Source organism: Rana temporaria, chromosome 5 (assembly GCF_905171775.1).
Source record: "Rana temporaria chromosome 5, aRanTem1.1, whole genome shotgun sequence".
Taxonomy (NCBI): domain Eukaryota; kingdom Metazoa; phylum Chordata; class Amphibia; order Anura; family Ranidae; genus Rana; species Rana temporaria.
In genome coordinates this window covers 119,104,909-119,132,896 of record NC_053493.1, presented here as the reverse complement: position 1 = coordinate 119,132,896, position 27,988 = coordinate 119,104,909, and the positions used below count along the sequence as shown (strand labels likewise).

General features: G+C 43.2%; 1 protein-coding gene across 1 annotated transcript in view; it reads left to right on the top strand.

Moving 5' to 3' along the window:
- ANO10 (anoctamin 10) overlaps window positions 1–27,988 on the top strand; it is a 118,606-nt gene that overhangs the window by 5,241 nt on the left and 85,377 nt on the right. The window contains exons 3-6 of the mRNA XM_040353068.1: window positions 5,871–6,053; window positions 8,511–8,645; window positions 13,865–13,984; window positions 19,512–20,081. Coding sequence (XP_040209002.1) covers window positions 5,871–6,053; window positions 8,511–8,645; window positions 13,865–13,984; window positions 19,512–20,081 — 1,008 coding nt within the window. The remainder of the gene's footprint in view (window positions 1–5,870; window positions 6,054–8,510; window positions 8,646–13,864; window positions 13,985–19,511; window positions 20,082–27,988) is intronic.

Here is a 27,988-nt window from a genome sequence, read left to right as displayed (position 1 = left end):
TCCACATAGATGACGTTGTCCCCCCCCCCCCCCCAGTTAGACTCACCAGATCTGATGGACCCCTCAAGCAGTACTGCATTATGGGTCAAAAGAGTCTTAGTCTGGTGAGCAGGGTGGTGAGACACCATCTCCAAGATACGATTCTTCCTGTGATGTATCAAACTCGGACATAAGGAGAGAGAGCCCACATAGTGTAGTACATCTTGTTTATTCAGGAGAAATCAAGTTTACAATGTTCCATGGTAAAAAAGGAATGAATGTAGCATCAAAAGGTCGTTTCCAGGAAGCAGCAGGTTCTCTCACAACCTCATTTGTGTTCCAACGTACATCGGATGTGATGTCACTGCAGTGCCGTAGTCTGTGACTGACGCGTTTCGCCCCTCCTACAGGGCATTATCAAATGTCTTTGATAAAGTTTTTTACTTTGGCACATTGTAAGCTTGATTTCTATTGAATAAACAAGACGTACTACACTATGTGGGCTCTCTTTCCTTATGTCCAAGTTTAAAAAATAACAGGAAGAATCAGATCTTGGAGTTAGTGTCTCGTCACCCTGCTCAGCAGACTGAGCCTGTTTTGACCCACAACGCAGTACTGCTTGAGGGTTCCATTGGATCTGGTGAGTCGGACATAAGGAGAGAGAGCCCATATAGTGTAGCACGCCTTGTTTATTCAGTAGAAATTAAAGCGGTAGTTCACCCTCACTGACTTGATTTTATCATCGAGACAGGCATATTAGCGCGAGCTACAGTATGCCTGTCCCAATTTTTTTAACCCCGGACTCACCTTGTAATCGTACATTGTAGATTTCGGCTCCCGCAGGGAATGGGCGTGCCTATGGAGAGGGAGGATGATTGACGGCCGGCCCTGGCACGTCACTCTCCCCGAAGACAGCCGGAGTAGGTCTCGGCTCTTCACGGCGCCTGCGCACAGGCTATGCGCAGGCGCCGTGAAGAGCCAAGCCTATTTCGGCTATTTCCGGAGAAGCGTGACGCGCCAGAGCCGGCCGTCAATCATCCTCCGTCTCCATAGGCACGCCCATTCCCCGGTATCTTCGATGTACGATTACAAGGTGAGTACGGGGGTAAAAAAATCGGGACAGGCATACTGTAGCTCGCGCTACAATGCCTGATTTTATGGTAAAAGAAAAAAAAAATTTTTTTTTTTCGTTGATAGGGTGAACCCCCGCTTTAAGCTTACAATGTTCCATAGTAAATATTTTATCAAAGACCTTTGATAATGCCCTGTGGGAGGGGCGAAACTCGTCAGTAGCAGACTATGGCCCTGCAGTGACATCACGTCCGATGTACATTGGAACGCAGATGAGGTTGTGAAAGAACCTGCTGCTTCCTGGAAACGATCGGACTGTATTTTTTGATGCTTCATTCATTTGTTTTTTTACTATGAAACATTGTAAGCTTGATTTCTACTGAATGAGCAAGATGCACTACATTATGTGGGCGCTCTCTCCTTATGTCCAAGTGTGAAACATCACAGGAAGAATCGTATTTTAGAGTTGGGGATCTCATCAACCTGCTCATCAGACTGAGCCTGTTTTGACCCACAACGCAGTACTGCTTGAGGCGTCTATTGGATCTGGTGAGTCTAACCACTTGGGGGGGGGGGGGGGGGTTTGGAGAACGTCATCATCTATGTGGATTTCAATTATTATTGCAGCACCTTCGGAATTGTCGGCACGGCAGCACTTGTGAAGTAGTCTGCAATTGTAACTTTATAATATGCAATTTTGCACACTTATTTGAACCTTCACTGGCTACTTGCTTTTTCAATATTTTTGTATTATTTCAATTGTTTTTTGCACACATGTCATGCACAGGATTGCCACTTTATTATTATCATCATCATTATTATTTATTTAGGTTTGTTTACGCTGTGGTATATACAATTTTTTTTTTTCTCTTACTGTGTTACTTGTATTTCCCATTGCTGTGTATGCCAGCAAGAACAAATGTCTGAGTTTGCCATTCTCTTCATATTATGTACAGCGGAAAGGGCTGTGTCTAGGGTGTTGTCCTTTTGGTGAAGACAAATATAGCATAAAAGGAATCTAAAGCTGTTCAGCAGGCTCTGTCTGGGAGGAGTAGCGAAATGCTCAAATTAAATTGCCCTTTTATACTGCTGATACAGATCAGGTCTGTAGACCAGTTTTTCTGATGTCTCTCTATGTTGCACCCACTATTTATTTCTCATCGTAAGGCCCCTTTCACACGGCTGGTTTGTTGCTGAAAGAATGACCAGGTTATGCGGTTAGCATCGGCCGCTCAGCCCATTTAACCACTTTCCTACAGGGCCAATTGTTCAGCTTTTTGAGCTGTCACACTTTGAATGACAATTACGCGGTCATACAGCACTGTAACCATGTCACATTGTTATCATTTTCTTCACACAAATAGAGCTTTCTTTTGGTGGTATTTAATCACTTAATTCGTTTCTGTCAGTACATTTTTGTAAAGAAGCAATTTTTCTCTTTCACTGATGTGCACTGACGAGGTGGCACTGATGGGCACTTATAGGCTGCACTGATGAAGTGGCACTAATGAGACAGCACTTATGGGTATTGATGAGGCACTAATATGCTGCACTGATGGGCAGCAAAGATAGGCAGCACTGATGGGCATTGAGGGGCAGCAATGAAGGGCATTGATGGGCAGCACTGATAAGCGGCACTGATTGGCATCACTAATGGGCACTGATTGGTGGCGTTGGTGGACGCTATTTGATGCCACTGATTTTCCACAGCCAATCACATGGTTAAAGAGCTGCGGCTCTTTACAGAGATTGGGGTCATGCTGTGTCCTAGTCTGTTCCTGAACCCTCCCTGCTGTTCAGTGCCCCCAGAGCAAGCAGCTTGGTATGGGGGCACCCGAGCCGAGTCACGGCTCTGTGTATCCATTCAGACATGGAGCCAAGGTGATGCCCCACCCCCTTTCTCTCCTCATTGGCTCACTGACTTTGACAGCAGCAGGAACCAATGGTGCTGTGCTGCTGTCTCAGCTAATGATGAGGGGAGTCCTGGACAGCCGAGACACTCCTGCAATATTGCTGGATCTAGAGAGACCTCAGGTAAGCATTAGGGAGCCTGAGGGGGGCTGCTGCACACAGAAGTTTTTTTTTTATCTTAAAACATAGAATGCATTAAAGTGGTTGTATAGGGTTTTTTGTAACTTTTACCTACAGGTAAGCCTATAATAAATCTTACCTGTAGGTATAAAGAATATCTCCTAAACCTGTACGGTTTAGGAGATATTCCCCCCGCAATGCGCCGCTGATTGCAGCGGCGCATGCGCAGCGGGGATCCTCGACTAAAGGGCCGGCAGCCGCCGGACCTTGCCGGTTTGAAGTCTCCCGCGCGCATCGCCACTCCAGCCAATCACAGTGCTGGCGCGGCGATACCCGGAAGACACACCGAGTCAAGAGGACATCTAGCTTGGCGTGGACCAGGAAAGTTCTCTTCACCTCGTTCCGAGGTAAGTATTTCATAATGAGCTAGTATGCGGTGCTTCCGGGTATGGTCTTCGGGACTGGGCGTTCCTATTTTGATTGACAGTCTTCCGACAGGCTTCCGATGGTCGCATCCATCGCGTCACGAGTAGCCGAAAGAAGCCGAGCGTCGGTGCGGCTCTATACGGCGCCTGCACACCGACGTTCGGCTACTTTCGGAAAATTGTGACGCGATGGATGCGACTGTCGGAAGACTGAACCTCCACTTTATCATTCAATTTTGGAATGAATAGACTTCACGTTTACCGTTAAATTCATACATTTGAGAATTTTTTTCCATTCTGCTTCTTCGAATTTTCTCATCACTGTCTCGTCAACGAATGTCAATTTGACCCCATTTGTGTTTAGAAAAACAAATGTTCTTTTAATTGATGTTCATTACATTGTACTGATTTATTTTTTCTGAAAATAAACTTAAACTTGAATGAAAAAAGAAAAACAAATGTTCTTATAATAAAAAAATGTGAAACACAATTCTCCCAGTGTATAACCAGCTTTAGTTGCTGAAACAACATTTAGTCTGGGTTCACACTGGTGCGTCATTAGTCATACATATTGTATGAAAAAATGGTTGATTTTAACAGTGAAATTCATTGTTTATAAGCAATCATAGTAGTTTATTGGTAACACTGTATTGTTTTGGTCACAGCATGCAAAAAAAATATTAACATTTTTGTGTCCCTGATCACGCCACACCAGTTATACAATGACACTGTACTGCACTAGTTGACAGTACTGTATGTAAAAAAATAAATACAAATTTACATTACCAAAAAATTGTGCCAAAAAATGTACATTTTCTAAAAAGTCACCATGCCTCTTACTAAATACCTTGTGCTTTCTAATTTTCCAAAAAGGGATCATTTCGGCAAATTTTGTACTGTCCTGGCATTTTTGGGTCTCAAAAAATCAGGATTGATACATTTTCAGATATATATACCATAGTCCTACAGACTAAATAATATACATTGATTTGGGTTATTTTCACCAAAGAAATGTAGCAGAATACAGTTTGGCCTAAATTCATGTAGAAAGATTATTTATTTGCTACGTTTTATAACCGAAATGAAGAAAAACACGCTTTTTTTTTTTTTTTAAGATTTTTGGCTTTTTTGGTTTATTTAACAAAACAAAAAAAAAAAACTCAGTGGTGCTCTTTGTGTGAAAAAAAATATAAAAATGTCATCATATGAGTACAGTGTTGTTGTATGACTGCGCAATTGTCATTCAAAGTGCAACAGCGCTGTAAGCTGAAAATTGTCCTGGGCAGGAAAGGAGTTTAAAGTGCCCAGTATTGAAATGGTTAATAGTAGGATCTCAGGCTACACAGACATTCAGAATTGACAAATCTAAATGTTAGTATGCCAGTATCTTGGACCTGGAAGAAGATGGCAGCTCCAATCAACAACTAGTTCAGGATGACAATGCATTTTTCATATCAGTTGGTATTGCAAGCTTCATCTTTTGGAGGATCCTAACCCTTCAAGGGGTTCTTTAAACTTTTTAGCCATATGTAGCTGGGCATTTCCCATGACTGTGCTTTTTTTTTTTTAGACGCAGAGTGTGAGAGAGAAGTATAAATGTCTTTACATTATCCTCCAGATGTGAGTGTCAACAGACATCAGAAAAAATAGTACCGTATATACTCGAGTATAAGCCGAGGCACCTAATTTTACCACCAAAAACTGGGAAATCGTATTGACTCGAGCCTAGGGTTTCCATCTGCTTGCCTCACTGTGCCCGTGCCTCACTGTGCCCATGACTCTCTGTGTCCATGACTAGACTGACGTTTAACATGGGAGTCTATGGAAGGGGTGCCCGGGTTTGAAAAAACAATGCTCCCCAGCTATAGGTCCCCCAGACAACAAACCTTGCACGCTTGTAGAGGAGGAATTTGGCTACATGTGTGCCAAGTTCCGGGTCCAGAGGACCTACGACCATACCAGGTTTAATATGGGAGTAAATGGAAGGGGTGCCCAGCTTTGAAAAATCGGTGCTCCCCGGCCATAGGTCCCCCGGACAACAAACTTTGCACACTTGTAGAGGAAGAGTGGGGCTACATATGTACAAGTTTGGGGTCCAGGGGACCTACGGCCAGCCGGTACCGGGTCCCCAAAGTCCGGGAGATCAGGCGCAAAAAGGTGACTCGAGTATAAGTCGAGGGGGGCATTTTCAGCACAGAAAAACTTGGCTTATACTCGAGTATATACAGTACTTTGTTCCAATAAAATCTGTGGCAACTGTATGTACATATTAAATATAGAACCTGTATTAATAAAAGTGTCTTCCTGTTTGGAGTCTGAATTATGTAGCAGGTGTATAAAGGATGGTTATAATACTTATTTCAGGTGCACAGCTTTTGATAAAACCAGAGGTAATCTCAGAAGAGAATGAGTACATCTATGTCGTAGGATCATCTACAAAGCGGCTTCTCCTTGGAGCAGAGGCAGCAGGTTTTGTGAAGGAGAGCTTGGATGGCACTATGAGACCTTTTTTGTACACCAACCGGATGGACTTCAAAAATTTTGACAGTAAGATTTGGTTATTGCCTATTTAACGTGCATTATGATCAACACATTTCTGTTTTCTGTGTTATTACTACAACAAAGATTTGAATTTTGTTTTGCAATGCTGGATTCTGCTTTATTACCAGTAATACTGGGCTTGCTGTGAGGTTTTTGCAAAAGCCCCAGCAGAATTCAATGCTACATTGCAGCGTGGATACCCAATCATCTGTACTATCATTTAGCCCAGCACCACCTAAAGTCTTTCCTTGACCAACGTAAAAAAATTGCCACTCAACCCTATCCAGTCTATGGGGTTAAAAAAGAAGTCCAGCCAAGGCTGTACTTCTCCTATGGATCACAGGAGTGCAGTTAGTTTTCGTGCAATTCATGACTTGTTTTTAGCAGAAAGCGGGCTGAAGTCCGCTCTCTACTGACCTCACAGAAATCGGTTCAGGCTCTGCGTCGTCATGACCACGGAGTCGGGATCTGCCAGATACCTGGAATGACAACCGGCTCAGCCTATCAGCGAGCTGCTGAGGGGCTGAGCCTCCCGCCCCCCCACAGCCCAGAACTCCAGTGAGCGAGGAGGGAGATGAGCAGAGAGCTGTGACTGAAAGTCTCTGCAGCTCTTTGCTCACAGAGCTGTGAGAACAGAGCGACCATGGTGTTCGATTGCTCTCTTCTCAGTGTAGAGGCGCAGAAGGCTCGATGCTGCATCCACCTAGGCAAGTATGATTCTTGGGGGGGGCTCATACTTTTCTTTTAACATGTATAAGTTGGCCTCAGCCCTGCACCGCTCCACACACCATCTCCTCTGACATGTTTCGCCCCACCCAACGGGGTTACAGTAATCAATGCATTTTTATAGCACTAATCGCTGTAAAAATGGCAATGGTCCCAAAAATGTATCAAAAGTGTCTGATGTGTCCGCCATAAGGTCGCAGTACTGATAAAAATTGCAGATCGCCGCCATTACTAGTAAAAAAAATAATTAATGAAAATGCTATAAAACTATTCCCTATTTTGTAGACGCAAGCCAATCAATAAACGCTTATTGCGATATTTAAAAAAAAAAAAAAAAAAAATGTAGAAGAATACGTATCTGCCTAAACTGAGGAAAAAAAATGTTTTTTTATATATTTTTGGCGGGATATTTATTATGGCAAAAAGTAAAAAATATTCATTTTTTTTTCCAAAATTGACGCTCTAGTTTTGTTTTATAGCGCAAAAAATAAAAACCGCAGATTTAATGAAATGCCACTAAAAGAAAGCTCTATTTGTCGGGGGAAAAAAGGACGTAAATCTTGTTTGGGAGCCACGTCACACGACCGCGCAATTGTCAGTTAACCCCTTAACCCCCAGACCATATTGCTGGTCAAAGACCAGAGAACTTTTTGCGATTCGGCACTGCGACGCTTTAACTGACAATTGCGCGGTCATGCGACGTGGCTCCCAAACAAAATTGGCGTCCTTTTTTTCCCCACAAATACAGCTTTTTTTTTTTTGGTGGTATTTGATCACCTCTGCGGTTTTTAGTTTTTACGCTATAAACAAAAATAGAGCAGCAATTTTGAAAAAAAATAATATTTTTTACTTTTTGCTATAATAAATATCCCCCAAAAATATATAAAAAAAACATTTTCTTTCCTCAGTTTAGGCCGATACGTATTCTTCTACATATTTTTCGTAAAAAAAAAAAAATCGCAATAAGCGTTTATTGATTTGGTTTGCGCAAAAGTTATAGCGTTTACAAAATAGGGGGTATTTTTATGGCATTTTTATTAATATTTTTTTTTTACTAGTAATGGCGGCAATCAGCGATTTATTTTTATTTTTTTTGTACTGCGACATTATGGCGGACACTTTGGCCACTTTTGACACATTTTTGGGACCATTGGCATTTTTATAGCGATCAGTGCTATAAAAATGCATTGGATTACTATAAAAATGCCACTGGCAGTGAAGGGGTTTAAACTAGGGGGCGGGGAAGGGGTTACGTATGTTCCCTGGGTGTGTTCTAACTGTAGGGGGGGTGGCCTCACTAGGGGAAATGACTGATCTTCTGTTCATAAGTTGTATGAACAGAAGATCAGCATTTCTCTCCCTGACAGGACCGGGAGCTGTGTGTTTACACACACAGCTCCCGGTCCTCGCTCTGTAACGAGCGATCGCGTGTGCCCGGCGGCGATCGCCAGGCACGCGCACGGGAGTGGCCTGCGCGAGAGCCGACGTATAGCTACGGGCTCTCGCACAGGGGAGCCGACCTGCCGCCGTATAACTGCGTTGGCTGGTCGGCAAGCAGTTAAAGCGACACAGTGTCGAATCGCAAAAAGTGGCCTGGTGTTTGGCCAGCCAAATGGTCCGGGGGTGAAGTGGTTAAAAAAAGATTGAAGATACAATTCTGAATAAACTACATCACCTTTTCTGTTCAAATGTATATCGTACATATTTTTCTAATTATAAAGTGCCTCTTTTATACAGATGAAGGAGAAGATTTTTTAACAATGGGTGAATGTCAGTACATCATTAAACATGAGCTGGATAATCTTAGAGCGCAAGATGAGACTTCAATTCCAGGTTACTCACAGGCCAAGCTTTATCCCGGGAAATCGATAGGTAAGGGCATTTTTCTTATAGACTTTTCAGTGTGATGGATCATGAAACCTTAGAAATACTTTGCTGTCTGCAAAAAAATAAAATGTATTATCTAAAACCAATTTTTTTCATTTTTTTTATAGAGTAGGGGAGGGTTATAACAGCTGTCAATTTTCAATCTGCAGTGCTGTAATTTTCTGTAAAATGCAATATGTTTAAGTGGCAATTTAGTGATTAATAGTGAATATTGAAAGGTAATATTTGAATTTTAAAATTGGATAATGATATTGATAATAAAACTGGAGGTCAACCGATATGGGTTTTTCTCTGGCCGATGCCGATACCAATATTTAGAAATTGGGCGACTGATGGCCGATATATAATGCCGATTTTTGCGGCCGATATTTTAGGCCGATTTTTGGATGGGGATGCATTGTGGAGAGGGATGGATGGTGCTGGGTCTGGATGGGGATGCATTGTGGAGAGGGATGGATGGTGCTGGGCGTGGGTGGGGATGCGTTGCAGGGGGCACAGCAACATACATTAAATCTTTGTGACATACCCTCCATCCATGCTGGTATCTATCTGCATGCACCTAGCCCTATCAGATGCTGATGAGCTTACCAGCCGATCACATAACAAGTAAAATAGAAGCAGGGAAGAAAGAAGAGCTAGGAGCTTCCTAGTACTGACCACGGTCACCTGTGGGGGGGGAGGTTACTACTCAGACAGGCGGCGGAGGCTCGGGCTTGTGACCTGATAATGATGTATTCTTCTTCTGCTACAGCCCGCCGGGGGAGGGGGAGGGGGGCGGGCTGTGCTGTGCTGTGCTGGTGAAACTCTCTCCTTCTCTTCTCCTCTATAGGGGCCGGCCACAGCGCAGGCTATCGGCAGCACGGGTGAAGGATTAATTTCACATGCTGCTGTAGGGGGAGCAGGGCCCTGGTCAGTACTGCTGGCGGCCCTGCGGCCCGGGTATAGTGTAGCAGCTGCGAATCTGCCTAATTTCCATAATAATTGGCTGATGACGATTTCTTAAAAACGGCCAAATATATATCGGTCGACCTCTAAATAAAAGTATATAAATGTCTCTAGTAGAGAAAAAGGTGCCATCTTGAATACACACAAGTTCTAAATTGTAGAAAAAAGTTCAAGCAAAATGGAATATTCCAAAGCTTTTCCACCACTACCAAGGCAATATGATCTCGCTATTACAGGAGGTCCACATCTTCTGGTAAGAGTTCCTACTTACGAGTGATCATTACACCTATAATTTTTATTCCCTTGGTGGCGGTGGAAAAGCTTTGGAATATTCCATTTTGCTGGAACTTTTTTCTACAATTTAGAACTTTTGTGTGTATTCAAGATGGCACATTTTCTCTACAAGAGATATTTATATACTTTTTATTATGAATATCATTTCCCAATTTTATATTCATAAATATCACCTTTCAATATTCACTATTAATCGCTGAATTACCACTTAGACATGTTTTGTGGTTTATTTTGAATAAGTGTGGCTTTTTGCATTTTTATTTTCTCTTCACTATGATGATTTCTCAAGGGTTTTGTCACTGCTGTACACATAGTTTGATCATCTAGCGCGGTATAAATTTTTATATAATGCAATATGGCTACCTGGAGATGTTCTGTACATTATTAGTGTACAGAAAGCCCCCCAGATATGTGTGATTGGCTTACTGATTTTAGCAGAAGTCTGCACTAAGATATAAGTCAGATTTTGGGCATCCCCTACAACAGAAATTAAATTTTTGGTGGTATATTCCCAAAGGGAAATCACGTCTAGGGATGCAGATACTGCCACTTTCTTCATTAGTCTTTTAAGTGAAGCAGCTGATTGATAATTATGAAATCACTTCCATTAGCTTCACTTTCCACATGGAAAAACAGACAAACGGCTATTTCTTGTTCAATATATTTTATTGAGTTTTACATGAAGAAAAAATAAAATAAAAAAGCAAACAAAAAAAAAAAAAAAAAAAAAAATGTAATAAGCAACATATTATGAGATACATATACAGTAAGTAGAAACTTGTCAATGCTTCAGTAACTCCCTGTAACTCAGAACTAACAGGGGAGTAGGAGGAGAACTTCATGAGTAGCACATAGTTAAACAACAAATAAGAGGACCCAGTAATGAGTCAGATATTTTGGTGAATTTCTGTAGAGCATGCCTCCTGACCACTCAACCACCCCAAATGGGTTCAAACTGTGGATGAGTGGGGGCAACAAACGGCTATTTCTTCAGAGTAACAAAAGGTAGAAATCTGCAACAACGTGTGTTAAAATTCTTGCAATGTACATGGATCACCCAAAGGAAAAAGTGGAGTTAATCTCTAATTGGCTGTTTTTAGATATTGTGGAGGAAGAAAGTACTCCAGCATGGAACTTCAGCCATTTGCAGAAAAATTAACAGACAGCAGCTGATTTTTAATAAACAGGTGCTCCTTCACTTATAATAAACAGGTACTCCCCTGCCTCTGAATCCAGCGCTGTCATCACTGGGGCCAGTTCTTCACAGGTCTTTGGGACCCCGGGCTGTCATCTTGAGTCTGGGAAGTTGGCTGTAAATTCCTACTGGCTTGAGTGGACCCACAGCCTTCTGGGACCCTGGATACGTCCCTGGTGGATGTGGGAAGAAGGGGGGAAGGCGTAATTTCTGCTAGGATTGCCATTGGCGATCCAAAATGAAGTGGGAGTGGGTACCTATCAAAACTAAGCACCCATTTAAATCTTTCCATTATTGGTGGGGAGACAGAGAGAGGAGTACAATGAGCAGAACTTCTGATTTTATGTGAAGTTCTGCTTTATAGTATAAAGTCTGTTATGAAAACAGTTGGCAAGAATGTGTTTTCTCTGTGGTGCTGAGAGATTATCTGGAAAACAACCAAATGTTAGAGGTGCAGTCAGGCTGGCTAAACTGTTTATGGCTGTCGAACTCCACCTTGTAATATTTGATAGCGTTTATAGTCATGATTGTAAACTGCATCCATCAAGCTTCACGCCCCATAGAAATCGATTCTAAAAGTTATTTTCTGGGAATCTTTGCCTCTAGCTAATTTCTAGTCACAGTGGGGATAATTTGCTAAAGGCAAAAGGGCTTTACAAAGGAATTTTTCTCATAGCTTAATAAATATGTTGTACAGTACCCAAAGATATGCAAGGAAAATGTGTAAAAAAAAATCGCATAATTGAAAGATGATAGTCAGCAGAAAGTCACCTCATTCACTAAGCTAAGAGAAAATTATGTTGCAAAGTAAACGGCCTATATGTCTTTAGCAAATCAACCCCAGTGTTTGCACTCCAAAATCAAATGGCTACAGGAAAAGCAGACAGTGTCTGGAATGAATATAAGATTTCTGTCTCCCTCGACCAAGTACATCACTGTGATGGACCACATGGCACCCCGCCTGGATTCTTCCGCCAATATACAGCTTCCTTCACTCTGGAACCAAGAACCAGATATTGTAGCTGAACATTGCACCCAAGAACTAGACGACACTAGCTTAGGTGCCAACTGGGACTCTGTTGAAAACTCACACAGAATTTATACCACACAAACTCAGATAAGAGCTTGATCACATTATTCTAAACAATGTAAACTTTAAACTGTAATATTCCAGTACATTTAACAGTACATCTAATGAACAGGTAGCAGCCAACAGTAACCTAATTAACCAGGAAGCTAATTAAGAGCTAGGCCCCTAGACAATGCTTTGATTAATCAGGCAGCCCAGCCCAGACAGCCCGGCAACAACCCACAGCTCTGGATACACAAAGTACCTTGCATATGCTGTCTTCAGGCATTTGGCTTTCATGTGTAATCTGCCCATTAGACAAGTTTTATAAACACTCATACAATGTTCCAGAAATCTAAAGTGGAATTAAGTTACCTTCATAGATTTCTTGAGGGAGATTTTGATAAATATTTATGTCCCAAGTGGAGGAGCTTCTCCAACCAACTCTGCAGGAGGGACATGAACTCATGATATTTCCTCTGATCATTAACCTGTATAAGATTAAAATTGCACCTTTCCATCCACTCCAGAAGGAAGGCTTTATTGTCTTTATCCAGAGAATTAATCCGAGCCTCGCTCTCAGCCTTCATCACGTTGTTGTCCATCATTAGAGAATGATCTCCTCCATCCAAGGGTTTAGAGCAGGGATCCTCAAACTACGGCCCTCCAGCTGTTGCGGAACTACACATCCCATGAGGCATTGTAAAACTCTGACATTCACAGACATGACTAGGCGTGATAGGAATTGTAGTTCCTGAACAACTGGAGGGCCATAGTTTGAAGACTCCTGGTTTAGAGGCTGAACTAAGCTCTTTTCCATGCTCTGAGCAAGAGAAGCAGACAAAATGCCCGGTCTCCTTCATGGGCCATAATCGGTAGAAGGCTAGCCCCTAGTCCCCTCCAAAAGCCCCTGTCTTGGTTACATTTGTCACAATCACCTGCTATTTTGGCAAACAGAGAGTGGAACTGTCAACTTTTGTTGTGAATGACTGCAGCTAGAGCAGTCCTAGAGCAGTCTTCCATTTAAAAACACAAGCTGACAACAGCACATACCTGCTACTTCACTTGTCTAAGACAGCAGGTGTAGTAGATGGATTGTGGTGTTGTCAGCTTGTGTTTGTGTGAATGAAAGCCCTTTTCTTTAGCTGTAGTCATTCACAACAAAAGTTGACAGTTCCACCCTCTCTGTGCCCTGAATAGGGGGGCAGCAGCTCCATATTCTGTGCTCTTGACATTTGTGCAAATATCATGCTTTCAGAAAAACTAAAGTTGGTAAAGTAAATTTCTAGCAAAAAAATGCAGATTTTAATTTGTGTGTTAAAAATAAAACAATTGCCCTGCATTTTAAATGGTTAAACCATATGAATATAAAATTAAGCACCTCTGACAGTTCGTCCAAAACCCTGTAGCTGCCAGTTTTGCTGGGCAGCTTGTTCTCTTATAGAAAGAAGAAAATAATGGACTTGCTAGCAGGATCAACAGGTAAGAAAACAATTTGACAGTAAAAATGTTGAAGAATTTTAAAAATTGCTGTGTTAATACTAGAGACAGACTTCATCAAAGATGTAATTTTATATTTGCCTATATTTCCCTTTTTAAAGTTAAAACCCAAATTATCCAGCATACATTAGTGTAACTTGTTTGGCATATACCTTTTTTTGTAGAATTGTCTTATCATAATTCTCACTATTCCCCTTTCAGTTCGAAGAATGCAGACCAGTGGTATTCTGCTCCAGATATTTCCATTACATGACAGAGAAAAATTAAAATTGTTGGCTAAAAATTGGTATGGTCGGCCCACTATTTCTCAGCAGCCTATAGGTAAGACCATTATCTTCTTTTGTAAGCGAGATATGTATCAACCTAATTTTTTTTAAGTGCACCTTACCAAGTTAAATTATATTTTGGATACCCAGGTAGGTTCTGAAATGTGTGTTGTTGTTTTTTTGTTTTTGTTTTTTTTTTATCTGTAAATTTCAAGGCTTTGTATTTTAAATTGCTTGCAGTTTCCCCTATTGTGTGCCCACTTTGTGCAGAAGCCCTGTTAAAAATGTAGCCACTCCAATTTTGGTGATAGCTTCACAGCTCTTTAAGACCAGTGTCTTTTTTTTTAGCGTTAGAACCGCTTCTCTCCCCTTTACAAGTCCAAGGGAAAGAATCTAATGTGCAAATACTATGAATTCTAAATGATTTTGAAAGCTTCTAAAACCAATATTAAGTATGCTGCATTTGTCCGTCAATGCCCTTCAGCACAGTCCCTTAGAGTTGACCCCAAACAGTTGATTGACTGAGCTGATTCCCAATTTTTAATGGCTGCAAGTTCTGGGCAATTGGTTCACAAGCAAGGGTAAGGATGACTGACCTAGGACTTGCACCATCAGAAACACGTGACCAAGGGCAGTCCCATATTTCTGTGCTTGAAGAAGCAGAGAAGATGATGGCCCTGGACCCCTTATTATCACCTAATAGTGTGGAGATGCTGTTGTCATATGGGGTTGATTTAATAAAGGGAAAAAAAGGCTGTCCACTTTACAATGGACGTTGCTACACAGCTTGGTAAATGGGATGAACCTCTGCTAACTTCCATAATCTGTTATGTGCAAGTAAAAATGCTGTTTATTTCCTTGCATGTGATTGGGTATTCTTTGCAAAATGAAACTTTGCCACATTCAATATGCTGTGGGAAAATTCTGTTGCAAAGCGCAACCTTCCTTGCAAAGCCTATTTGCCTTGGGTAAGTCAACCCCCTGGTGTCTGGCCAGTGGGCTGATGAATGGAATAAGTTGATCCAATGATTCACTCAATGATTGGGCAGGTGGTGCTGTTGTGTTGCTTTGGGGGCGAAATTCCAAGAAGTGCAGACACCGAGCAGCGTAGTGTGTGGGAGCTGCGGACTGGACCAGACCGGACCCCCCCCCCCACACACAAACTGAGACCAAGAGAGGCGGATACAGGCGACCGAGAGCGCCGACAGGCGTGGGCATCGGGACAATCAGGAAGAAGAAGCAGGAGTGATTGAGGACAGTGCCACTCCATTGACTCCGTCAGAAGAGGCGGAACTGAGAGGTGACTGGTTGACTGGGAGAGGCGGCAGGAAAGTTTAATCTGCGGACCGGAGGGGGAGTGTGTCAGGCAGACCAGGGAAGCGGTGGGAGCAGTGACAGGCAGGCTGAGTGGGGGAGACTATGTGCTGACAAGCCATGCAAGTATCAGATTACAGGAGAGGCTGAGCAGGAGCAGAGGGAACGCAGAGCAGCACAACTGATAGAAAAGACTGAACAAGCTTCAGAGGGTAGTATTGGGGGCATTAGTGGTAGAGTGACTAGAGTACCTAAACCCAAGGTAAGTAATTTGACAAATCCAAATTGCCGCCTCAGAACAACCAACAAGGAGATCGTATGGGACCAGACAAAACTATGAGGCATGCTCACTAATGCCAGAAGTCTGGCTGACAAGATGGGAGAACTAGAGCTGCTGTTGTATGTGGAGGATTTAGATTTTGTGGGAATTTCAGATACTTGGTTCTCATGATTGGCTGGCAGCCATTCAAGGGTATTCCCTATATTTAGGAAATTAGTGGTAGGGGGCGCTGTGAAATGATATGTGCCTTTATCTCAAAGACCATATGACATGGAATAAAAGTGACATGTGCAAATAAAGTGAAAAATATGATAAATTATTATCTATAAAAAATAATATGCACCGTATAAAATCAATTCAAATATAACATGCAAACATTGAATATAAAATTAACAATTTGTTACAAAAATATAACCGTGAAAATGTCCACAGTGAAAGCTAATGGTAACTTGAATCTTGATGGCAGAAAATAAATCCTTCACCATGTACCATAATACAACACCCAAAGTGCTCAGATATGAAAGCTGCTCACCAGATGACTATGACCTCTTTACTTAAAGAGATGGTCTAATGCGCTGTAAGGATATCCTATTGGGAAACCTTAAGCCCTGTACACACGATCAGATATCTGATGGAATCTAATCCGATGGATTTTTTCGTTGGATATCCGATGAAGCTGACTTGCATCAGTCTTGCCTACACACCATCGGTCAAAAATCCGACCGTGTCCAAACACGGTGGCATAAAACACTACGACGTGCTGAGAAAAATTAAGTTCAATGCTTCTGAGCATGCGTCGACTTGATTCTGAGCATGCGTGGATTTTTGACCGATGGACTTCACACAGACAATCGTTTTTTTCTATCGTTTTTTTATCCACAGGAAAAATGTAAAAGAATTTTTTTAACCGTTGGGAAAACAAACCGATGGGGCCCACACACGATCGGTTTGACCGATGAAAACAGTCTGTTTTCATCAGACAAACCGATCGTGTGTACAGGGCTTAAGTTAATGGATGAAAGCCTCTGTGTCCTCCTCTCCTTCAAATTCTCTCATAAGGAAAGACAAGCCATAAAATCCATAGCGCAATATTGTTTTATTTAAAAATATACAAAAATACAAAGCGGGTGCCTGCTTACATTGGTTGGTGCCTTACCCTGGCACTGAGGATAAACTGCATTAATTACGATAGATAAGCTGTTCACCGATGGGCTCAAGTCCAAGCTGGCGTGCGTTCCACTTGGGCTAGGAGAGAAACCGGAAGCTGGGATCTGGAATTGGCGTGACCGGAGGTGTATATGTTCTACTAAGGGCTGCTCCAGGTGTCACACGATCATTTTTCAGGTTCTAAATAATGACGTTTTTTTTTTATGTCATTAATTACTTAAGCCCCGGACCAAAATGCAGGTAAAGGACCAGGCCCCTTTTTGCGATTCGGCACTGCGTCGCTTTAACTGACAATTGCGCCGTCGTGCAATGTGGCTCCCAAACAAAATTGGTGTCCTTTTTTTCCCACAAATAGAGCTTTCTTTTGGTGGTATTTGATCACCTCTGCGGTATTTATTTGTTGCGCTATAAACAAAAATAGAGCGACAATTTTGAAAAAAATTCTATATTTTTTACTTTTTGCTATAATAAATATCCCCCAAAAAAATATAAAAAAATTGTTTTTTTCCTCAGTTTAGGCCGATACGTATTCTTCTACATATTTTTGGTAAAAAAAATCGCAATAAGCGTTTATCGGTTGGTTTGCGCAAAATTTATATCGTTTACAAAATAGGGGATAGTTTTATTGCATTTTTATAAAAAAATATTTTTTTACTACTAATGGCGGCGATCAGCGATTTTTTTTTTTTTTTCGTGACTGCGACATTATGGCGGACACTTCGGACAATTTTGACACATTTTTGAGACCAGTGGGGTAGATTCAGTAAGCAATTGTGTCTGCGTATCCATAGATACGCAGCGCAATTGCTTAGTTGCGCTGGCGTATCGACTGCTCCTGATTCAGAAAGGTCGATACGCCGACTGCAGCCTAAGATATGACTGGCATAAGGCTCTTATGCCGTTGTATCTTAGGCTGCATTCTTACGATGGCCGCTAGGTGGCGTTCCCGTAGTGGTCAGCGTAGAGTATGCAAATTGCATACTCACGCCGATTCACAACCGTACGCGCGCCTTGCGTTCGCATTTTACGTTGTTTACGTTTGTCGGGTTCTGCGTAAGGCTGTTCCTGCTATTAGCAGGGGCAGCCAATGCTAAGTATACCCGTCGTTCCCGCGTCGCGATTTTTAAAAATTACATTGTTTGCGTAAGTGAATCGTGAATGGCGCTGGACGCCATTTACGTTCACGTTGAAGCAAATGACGTCCTTGCGACGTCATTTACCGCAATGCACGTCGGGAAAGTTTCCCGACGGAGCATGCGCACTATGTTCGGCGTGGGAACGCGCCTAATTTAAATGATCCACGCCCCCTATGGGATCATTTAAATTACGCGCGCTTACGCCGGGCAGTTTTCCAGAGCGCACACGCAAATTACGGAGCTACTGCTTCGTGAATGAAGCGTAGCGCAGGTAATTTACGGAGGCGTAGCGTAAAAACGGTACGCTGCGCCTCCGTAGTAGTGCGCGCCCCTACCTGAATCCACCCCATTGTAATTTTCACAGAAAAAATGCATTTAAAATGCATTGTTTATTTTGGAAATGACAGTTGCAGTTTGGGAGTAAACCACAGGGGGCGCTGAAGGAGTTATGTTTCACCTAGTGTGTGTTTACAACTGTGGCTGTAGGAGTGACGTCATCGATTGTGTCTCCCTATAAAGGGGATGACACGATCGATGCAGCCGCCACAGTGAAGCACGGGGAAGCCGTGTTTACACGCGGCTCTCCCCGTTCTTTAGCTCCGGAGACCGATCGCGGGACTCCAGCGGCGATCGGCTGGGTAGATGTACAGGATGTACCGGTACGTGCATCTGCCCAGCCGTGCCATTCTGCTGACGTATATTTACAGGAGGCGATCCTTAAGTGGTTAAAAACGATCGTGTGTGGGCTTCAGAGCATTTTTCGGGTTCTAAAAAATGGGCAAAAAAAAATTGAACATGCTCTATTTGTTAACAACGTTTTTAACATTGTCGTGTGTGGGCTTTAACGACGTGAAAAATCCGCGCATGCTAAGAAGCAAGTTATGAGATGGGAGCGCTCGTTCTGGTAAAACTACCGTTCGTACTGGAGTAAACACATTCATCACGCTGTAACAGACAGAAAAGCGCGAATCGTCTTTTACTAACACGAATTCAGCTAAAGCAGCCCCAAGGGTGGCGCCATCCGCATGGAACTTCCCCTTTATAGTGCCGTTGTACGTGTTGTATGTCACCGCTCTTTGCTAGAGCATTTATTTTTCCACGATCGTGTGTAGGCAAGGCCGTTTAATGATCAAGTTGAAAAAAACTTTTTTCTAGAGCCTGAAAAACTTCATTTTTTAGAACCCGAAAAATGATCGTGCGTACGTGGTATAAATTATTTTTTCAGCCATGTGATTAATATTTTTTATTTTATTTTTAAACCAGGATCTTATCTTGATACGTGAGCTTTGTATGTTGTAGAAAAGGATTTCAGTTATTCTGTGTAGAAGCTGCCAACTTACAGGACATACAGGCTAAAAAGGATCAGAAAATGGGTAGTTCGTAAGGAACCAGCCTTTCAGCTCTTGTGTACAGCTATCTGTTTTACAGAAGCCGGTTTTAGGATCATGCATGCTCAGAACCAATGCTAAACATCAGACAACAATAGCAGAAGTTGCCCAAAGGGTGGTGGTAAAGAGCTGAAAAAACACGTGATTTGGTGAATGTTGGCTGAAAATGTTGGGCCATGTGTATGCAGAACACGTTCACGGCCAACGCCCTTCGGACCAAAATACACGGAAAAGTTGGTCGGAAGTCCGATTTTGTGTGTACAAGGCTCTCTAATGAATTATACATTTCCATTTCAGATGAAATACGGCATTATTTTGGAGATACTATTGGTTTATACTTTGCCTTCCTAGAATACTTTACTTGGGCCTTATTACCAATGGCTAGTGTTGGACTTCTTTATTATGCATTTACATGGGAGAACTATGACAACTATGTGATATTTGCTATGTTCAATCTGATATGGGCGACTGTTCTCCTGGAGGTCTGGAAGCGTTACAGTTCAACACTGGCCTACCGATGGGGTTCACTACTTATGAAGAGGCAGTTTGAGGAACCCAGGCCTGGCTTTCATGGTGTATTGGGTACCAATCCCGTCACAGGAAAAAGGGAGCCAACTTACTCAAGTTTGAAAAGAAGCCTAAGAACATATCTAATTTCTGTGCCTTTTGTGTGCCTCAGCTTGTATATGGCCCTTCATGTGATGATGATATACTTTGATATGGAAGCCTGGGCCTTAAACTACAACCGCGAACATCAGACTTTTTCTAGCACAGTATTGACATACGTGCCCAGTACCATTTATGCCATTGTGATTGAGAGCATGAATCGTATTTACAGATACGCAGCAGAATTCCTGACAAGTTATGGTAAGATTTATTTTGTTCTTTGTATAGCACAGTAATGCTAAGCACTGATTTAAGGGGGGGCTTTTTTTGTTGTTTTTGGTCCTTTTTCACTATAACCTGTATGGTTATACTGTCACTTTTTTCTTTTTTCTTTTTTCTAATAAGAAATGTCTCCCTTTAATTCATGCCAGAAGTTCTTAACCTGTTTCCAATTGTAGACTCCCAAGGGATTGCCAAATATGTGCCCATACCCTCTTCATCAGACTGTAAAAATCCTCATCACCAGTCCGTTTAGATATCAGTATGACTTCAAAAGATGTCGGCAGCTTGGTTTTACTTTACACGTAGATAGCTAAGAACAGAACGGCTGAAGGAATATTAGAAATATTTTTTATAATAATTATGTATTAAAAATGGTAAATCACAAAAAATACAAACTGAGTGATGCAGGTACTGACATCAATATCAAGCTGACTTGATTTGAAGTTCAGTAAAATTCAACATATACAAGCACATGCTGTCAATCTTACGGGGGAAAAAATTAATAAAGAGACACTGAGTCACCTTGCATGTACCCAGTAGAGCCAGATGCAGAATAGCAAGGCACTTTGGAGAATTGTTGGTATGGGAGTGGATAGATGCCCTTTGCAGAGACACTGGTACCTTACCATGCATGGGTAAGGTGACAGTGCCTCTTTAAATATTAGCTGATATATATTTTTTTGTGTGTTTAAAGAACTACAGTTATTTCTAAACTTGCATAGTAAGGCAGTTTGGGAACAGAGTTTACTTGCATAGTTATTAACATTTCTGTATCCGTGCAGTATATACTATTTGTGTTCCTATTGTGTCCAATTCTAAATATTCAGATTTTGCCTTTTACCATAATGGAAATGTAGATAGTGATCATGCTCTGTCTGTGCTAGAAGTCTGCTGTAAATAGCTCTAGATTACTCCATACAATTGTGTAAATACTCCTCTTTTCCCCTTTATAAAAAAAAAATAACTGATATTAGACATGTAAGTTACTGTAGTATAATGGAGTGATTTTAATGTAGATGACAGAGCAAATGTTTTCACTGTCCTGCCTCAAAGCCTAAGGCCTTGTACACACGATAGGATAGCCAGAGGACAACGGTCTGAAGGACCGTTGTCCTAGGTTAACCTATGAGGCTGACTGACGGTCCGTCGTGCGTACACACCATCAGTTAAAAAAAGATTGTGTCAGAACGCGGTGACGTAAACCACAACGACGTGCTGAAAAAAACAAAGTTCAATGCTTCCAAGCATGCATCGACTTGATTCTGAGCATGCGCGGGTTTTTGATCGATGGACTTTCACACAGACGATCGTTTTTTTTCTATTTTTTTTATCCATAGGAAAAATTTAAAACCTGTTCTATTTTTTACATTTTAAATCAAGTTCTGATTTTTTTGACCGACGGTTAAATAACCTATGGGGCCTACACACGATCGGTTTGGACTGATGAAAACGGTCCTTCAGACCATTCTCTGCTGGCGATCCTATCGTGTGTACACGGCCTAAGTTTACTTAAAAAAAAAAAAAACAGTTTCCATTGCCATGGCCTTGTATGGTTTTTCTGCCCCTTCTATAGCTCATGGGGTCCCAGAACTTGAAGCCAGACGCTAACACCAGCTATCTCACTTCCCACACTCTCTTCCCAAATCTCCTATCTCCATTGAGAAAATGTGCTTAAAAGCGGGGGCAATGCCCCATACACTATTATAGCCGGTGTCTTAAGCAGCGGCTTAAAGTTATGCGGGCGTAGCGTATGTCATTTACGTTACACCGCCGCAAGTTGGAGAGGCAAGTGCTGTATCGTAAATGTGCCGGCGTAAGCGCACCCAATTCAAATTGTGAAGAGGTGGGCGTGTTTTATGTAAATAAAGCATGACCCCACGTATGCGCCGTCCGTGGACGTATCCCAGTGCGCATGCTCCAAATTACGCCGCAAAGACTCATTGGTTTCGACGTGAACGTAAATTACGCCCAGCCCCATTCACGGACGACTTACGCAAACAACATAAAAATGAAAAAATTGTACACGGTTCCGACGTCCATACTTAATATTGGCTGCACCATCTTTTTGGTGGTTCATCTTTATGCCTGTAAACGCCTTACGTAAACGGCTTATCTTTACTGCGACGGGTAAGCGTACGTTCGTGAATAGGCGTATCTCGCTGATTTACGTATTCTAGACGTAAATCGGCGTACACACCCCTAGCGGCCAGTGTAAATAGACAGCTAAGATACGACGGCGCCGGCGGTCCTATCTTAGCAACATTTAAGCGTATCTCAATTTGATAATAATAAAAGGGGAGTTGCGCTAAAAAAAGGAATATATGGGTGACCATATAAAAAACAAAAGTAAAAAAGTTGTGCTAGAGACACCTCTTAATAATGACCACAAGGTCAACTGAATACAAAGTCCCAATATGTGTACACATGTAACAAGGATGAAACAAATGTGTATTAATCCAAAAAGAATAAATGAGTTCAATTCTGTGGATAATGCTGGATCAATTCTTGTGGATAATGCTGGATCTGTATCCGGGTAAACACATTCAAGCTGACCCTTACCAGAAGTATAGATCCCAAGGATCAAAATAAGCCATCCACGATGTAACCAATGAAAGATCCAATCTAGATTGGTGCAGAAACTCCAACTTCAAAGGACTCGACCCAGTAAAAAAGAAAAACAAAGAAAACAATAGTGCAAAAACGTATGGTGAACATTCCCGTGATCAAGTCTACTCGAAGACGAAACGTTGGGAGGTTGTCGTGCTGACGTCACCGCGTATTGAGGACGTGCCTCGTTTGTTTGCCGGCCGGCTACTATATACTTGCTGTTTTAAAACGTCTTAATTGTAAGTGTTCTACTTACCTTATTTTATTAAAATCCTGGCGGTACTTCACTATGAGAGTCTGTATATTTTTTATGTGACCCGGCTACCCGATCCCTGGATTTAAAGGACCTTTAGAGAACGCTTCCCCGCTGATTACCGTTAACACACTACTATGCAATATTGATCCCTAGAGGGTCGCCTAGTTCCGGTAAGGGTCAGTGTGTTCTCTCTGGTGGTGGTGCTCCTTCTTCCCTTCACAGTGTCTGTCATTATTAGTCACTGGGAGTTGGCCAAAGTGTCTGTTCACCATACGTTTTTGCACTATTGTTTTCTTTGTTTTTCTTTTTTACTGGGTCGAGTCCTTTGAAGTTGGAGTTTCTGCACCAATCTAGATTGGATCTTTCATTGGTTACATCGTGGATGGCTTATTTTGATCCTTGGGATCTATACTTCTGGTAAGGGTCAGCTTGAATGTGTTTACCCGGATACAGATCCAGCATTATCCACAAGAATTGATCCAGCATTATCCACAGAATTGAACTCATTTATTCTTTTTGGATTAATACACATTTGTTTCATCCTTGTTACATGTGTACACATATTGGGACTTTGTATTCAGTTGACCTTGTGGTCATTATTAAGAGGTGTCTCTAGCACAACTTTTTTATTTTTGTTTTTTATATGGTCACCCATATATTCCTTTTTTTAGCGCAACTCCCCTTTTATTATTATGCGTTTTTATGTTGTATAACATTTTTGAGTTTGCTGCTGTTCTAGAACCTGTCTTTTTTGGTATGCGCATTTTCTCACTTTCTGTATCTCAATTTGAGAATATGCTTAAATATACGACGGCAGGGGGCGTGGCCGGATGTGAAGACAGCAGGACGTGCTTTCTGTGAGCTCCGTGCCTATCCTGAAAAACTATCCTAGAATCGGAACTATCGGGCCTGATTTTCGGTACGATCGGTACCGGAATAGGTGCAGGTGATCCTGGACATGAGAAGGGGGGCCTCCAGACCGGGGAAGCAAGCCCAGAAGAGCCAGCGTGGGACCCGCTCTACACGCGGCCCAGACACGAGTCCCGCCGCCGCCATCTTGCCCTCCCCTCCTCTCACTAAGAAGGAGAGACAGCGCGCTGCGAGGATGGCATCCGCAGCAGCGGCGACTGCAGGATCAGACTCCGGCTCTGAGGGCTCGCAGGCAGGCTCTCCATCGGCCTCACCGGCCCCAGATGCATCCCAGGAGGCTATTACTCGTCCCATCCTGGAAGCCATTACAGCCAGCAAGGCGGCAGTGATGGTAAGCATAGATCATCTTACCTCTGAGTGCACGCTGATTAGGCATGATCTGGATAAGTTCCGGGGGAGGCTTACTGCAGCTGAAGACAGGATCTCTGAGGTGGAGGATGTGTCTCATTCACATGGCAATCAATTGGCTGAATTGCAATTAATGGTGAAGTCGCTGCAAAGCAGAGCTGAAGATGCAGAAGACAGGCAGAGAAGGAACAACGTGAGGGTGGTTGGACTGCCGGAAGGGGTTGAAGGAGGGCACTCAGCAACATTCGCAGAACAATTCTTTAAGGACCTGCTTGATCTGGGTGAGCTCCCTCCTACATATGTGGTGGAAAGGGCTCATCGGGTGCCCCTCGGCAGGCGTCCCCCAGGAAACTATCCCAGACCTTTCCTGGTGAGGTTCCTCAATTATCGGGACCGGGACATGATTTTGGCTGCCTCACGCAAACGCCCAGAGCTAAAGTTTCAAAACACCAAGGTGATGCTGTTCCCCGATTTCTCGGCGGAGACCCAGAGGAAGAGGCGATCATTTAATGAGGTACGAAGGAGGCTGCGGGAGAAAAATATTCCGTACAGTATGCTGTATCCAAGCAGGCTGCGTGTGCAACACAAAGAGGTGGTCAAGTTCTTTGATTCTCCACTGGAAGCATCTGACTGGCTTGATAGGAACCCGTGAGGTGGGCTCGAGGTCGGAGGGGTACAAGCAGCAAGTTTCAACACTAAACATGCCTTGTTCTGTGTTCCGGATGATGGATGACATGGGTTTTTGCTTCTGTTTTGATATTTTCGTTCGATTTTTTGTCATTCACTGCTGGGTGCTTGTTTCTGAGCATTTTGATACGAATTTTTATTTTTTGAACACTAGATGGCACTCCTGCACTGTACAGTTTGGTCTGGAGGCTCTTCTCATTTCTCATCGCCCGTTTCTAATTTTTGTTTTACCTTTTATATTGGGATTTTTTCTTTTGTATATTTGATGATCCTCTCTGGTTACATGATACCCGATCAGACACTCCTGCCTAAAGGTGCGGAGCTTACAGTTCTAGCAAGACAGTTTCCCTTTTTATTTTTTATTTTTTTGGTTTGGGAACTGCTGAACAATTGAACGAACGGTCATTTTTCTCAAGATTGTTTTCTCCTCCACTTTTGTTTTAGTTTAGTGGGGGGGGTTCAGGTTATCGGGACTTAAGCCGCATACCGGGAAATGTTATCTGGTATAATGGCAGGGGGGGGTGGTTTGGGGTATGGCTATACTAAGGGGGGGTTTGTTTGCTCAGCTTCTCGCTCTCTATATATGGGGTTTGCCCATCCCGTGAGGGGGTCCTGTAATGCCTCCCTATTTCATGTATATGACCTGTCTATGAGACGGGCGGGCCTGGTCTTCCCACTGTGTACACTGTATGAATATGGCTAATTTAATTAAGGTGGTTTCCTGGAACGTACGGGGCCTCAACAGCAAGTTTAAGAGGGCCTCGGTGTTCCAGTACTTGAAACAGGTAAGGCCACATATTGTCCTCCTGCAGGAGACTCACCTGGATGGCAACAGAATACTTGCCTTGCGGAGACCATGGATCCAGAAGGCATTCCACGCCACTTATTCCACCTTTGCTAGAGGGGTGGGGGTCCTTATTAGTAAATCGGTCCCCTGCACTATTCACCACGTGGTCTCCGATCCGGGGGGGCGGTATGTGGCCCTGGTATTAGATATCTCTTACTGCAAAATGGTGTTGGTGAATGTCTACCTACCCCCTCCATTTAATGTACAATGTTTGTATGATTTGCTGGTTAAGCTGGCCCCTTACTCACACCTCCCACTTTTAATTATGGGAGATTTCAATGCTACCTTAGACGCATTGGATTCCTCCAATGTGGGTAGATTGGGCTCGGCTGATCTAGTCGCCTGGGCTTCGGTGGCTGGGCTGTCTGAGATGTGGAGGGCGAAGAACCCTAGTGCTCGGTGCTTTTCTCATCTCTCGCAGACACACCGCTCATCAGCCAGGATAGATTTTGCATTCGGTAGTCCTCTGGTGCTGTCATGGGTGGGGGACATTGCTTACCTGGCGGGGGGGTTGTCTGACCATAACCCTCTTTCTGTCTCCCTGGCTCTCTCTTCCGGGAGGGAGTCCAGGGGATGGAGACTTTCACCTGGGTGGCTTCAGAACGACACAGTAAACGCTCATCTGATGGAAAAGGTTCTGGAGTATTGGGATACCAATCCTGCGTCTGCTGATCCTCCTATAGTTTGGGACGCCTTTAAGGCGGTAGTGAGGGGAGAATGTATTTCTGTAATCAAAAAAGAGAGGAAGGAACAACAGGCGGAGGTTCAGTTGTTGCAGGACAGAGAGAGGGAGTGCGCAGACCATAATGCCAGTAACCCGTCTGCTTCCACGTATACGGCTTTGTTAGAAGCCCAAAGACAGCTCACTCTGCACTTTAATAATCTGGCACATACAGAAGCGAAACACAGGGCTGATACTCAATTTGCGGAGGGTGATAAGAACGGGAAGCTCCTAGCGAATTTAGTAGCTGATTCTCGACAACTTGCGAATATCCCGGTTATTCGGCGTAGGGACGGAAGTCTGGCTAGTGACCCCAGTGACATACTTGCTGAGTTCCAGGACTTTTTTTGTGCCTTATATTCACCCATTCCTTCCTATGACAAATCGGCGCTGAAGTCATTGTTGGGGGGTCTCTCCATTCCGAGGCTCTCTGATGATGACCGGGGGGCCTTGGAGGCTGAGATCACTAAAAAGGAGGTGATGGCGGCAATCTTCGCTTTTCCCCCCCATAAGGCTCCGGGTCCCGACGGTTTTCCGGCGGATTTTTATAAGGCGTATGCGGATCAGATAGCACCCAGACTTACTGCCCTGCTCTCATATTGTGTACAAAATCAGCAACTGCCTCAATCCATGTTAGATGCATATATGATTTTGCTTCTCAAGCCAGGCAAAGACCCTCTGGAATGCGCATCATATCGGCCGATAGCCTTACTCAATATGGATTTAAAAATCCTTACGAAGGTTCTGGCTAGGAGACTGGCAGGCGTTATCCCTTCTCTGGTAAACATAGACCAGACGGGGTTCATGCCGGGTAAATCTACTGACACCAATCTTAGAAGACTGTTTACCCACATGCAGATTCCTAATGTAGCCTCTCCCACTAGGATAGTAGTGTCTATTGACATTGAGAAGGCTTTCGACTCCATTGACTGGCATTACATGCAGGCAGTCTTGGAGGAAATGGGTTTCGGCCCAACTTTTCGAAAGTGGATCTTGATGCTCTACAGCAACCCCAGAACGGCGGTTCGTATAGGACCTCATACTTCTTCATTTTTCCACATAGGTAGGGGGACTCGGCAGGGCTGTCCTCTATCGCCCTTTTTATTTGCACTCATGATGGAGCCTATTGCAATTGCATTGAGAGCGGCTGGGGAGGTGAAGGCGCTCAGGGTGGGGTCCATAGATGAGTGTCTGGCATTATATGCGGATGACATGTTGCTTTTTTTGCAAGATCCCAGGGAATCACTGGAGGCAGCGCTATGCATTTTAAATACGTTTTCGCAATTTTCCGGGTTGAAAGTGAATTGGACCAAATCGTCCATCTTGCCGCTGGACGCTGGGGCCGGGGACGTTGCGGACCCGGCCTTACCGTTGCAGTGGGTTACACAGCTCACATATCTCGGGGTCAAGATTACGGCGAGGGTGGAGGACTATATGCCCCTGAATCTGGCCCCGCTCCTGATTTTCTTTAAGCAAAAGATACAGGCCTG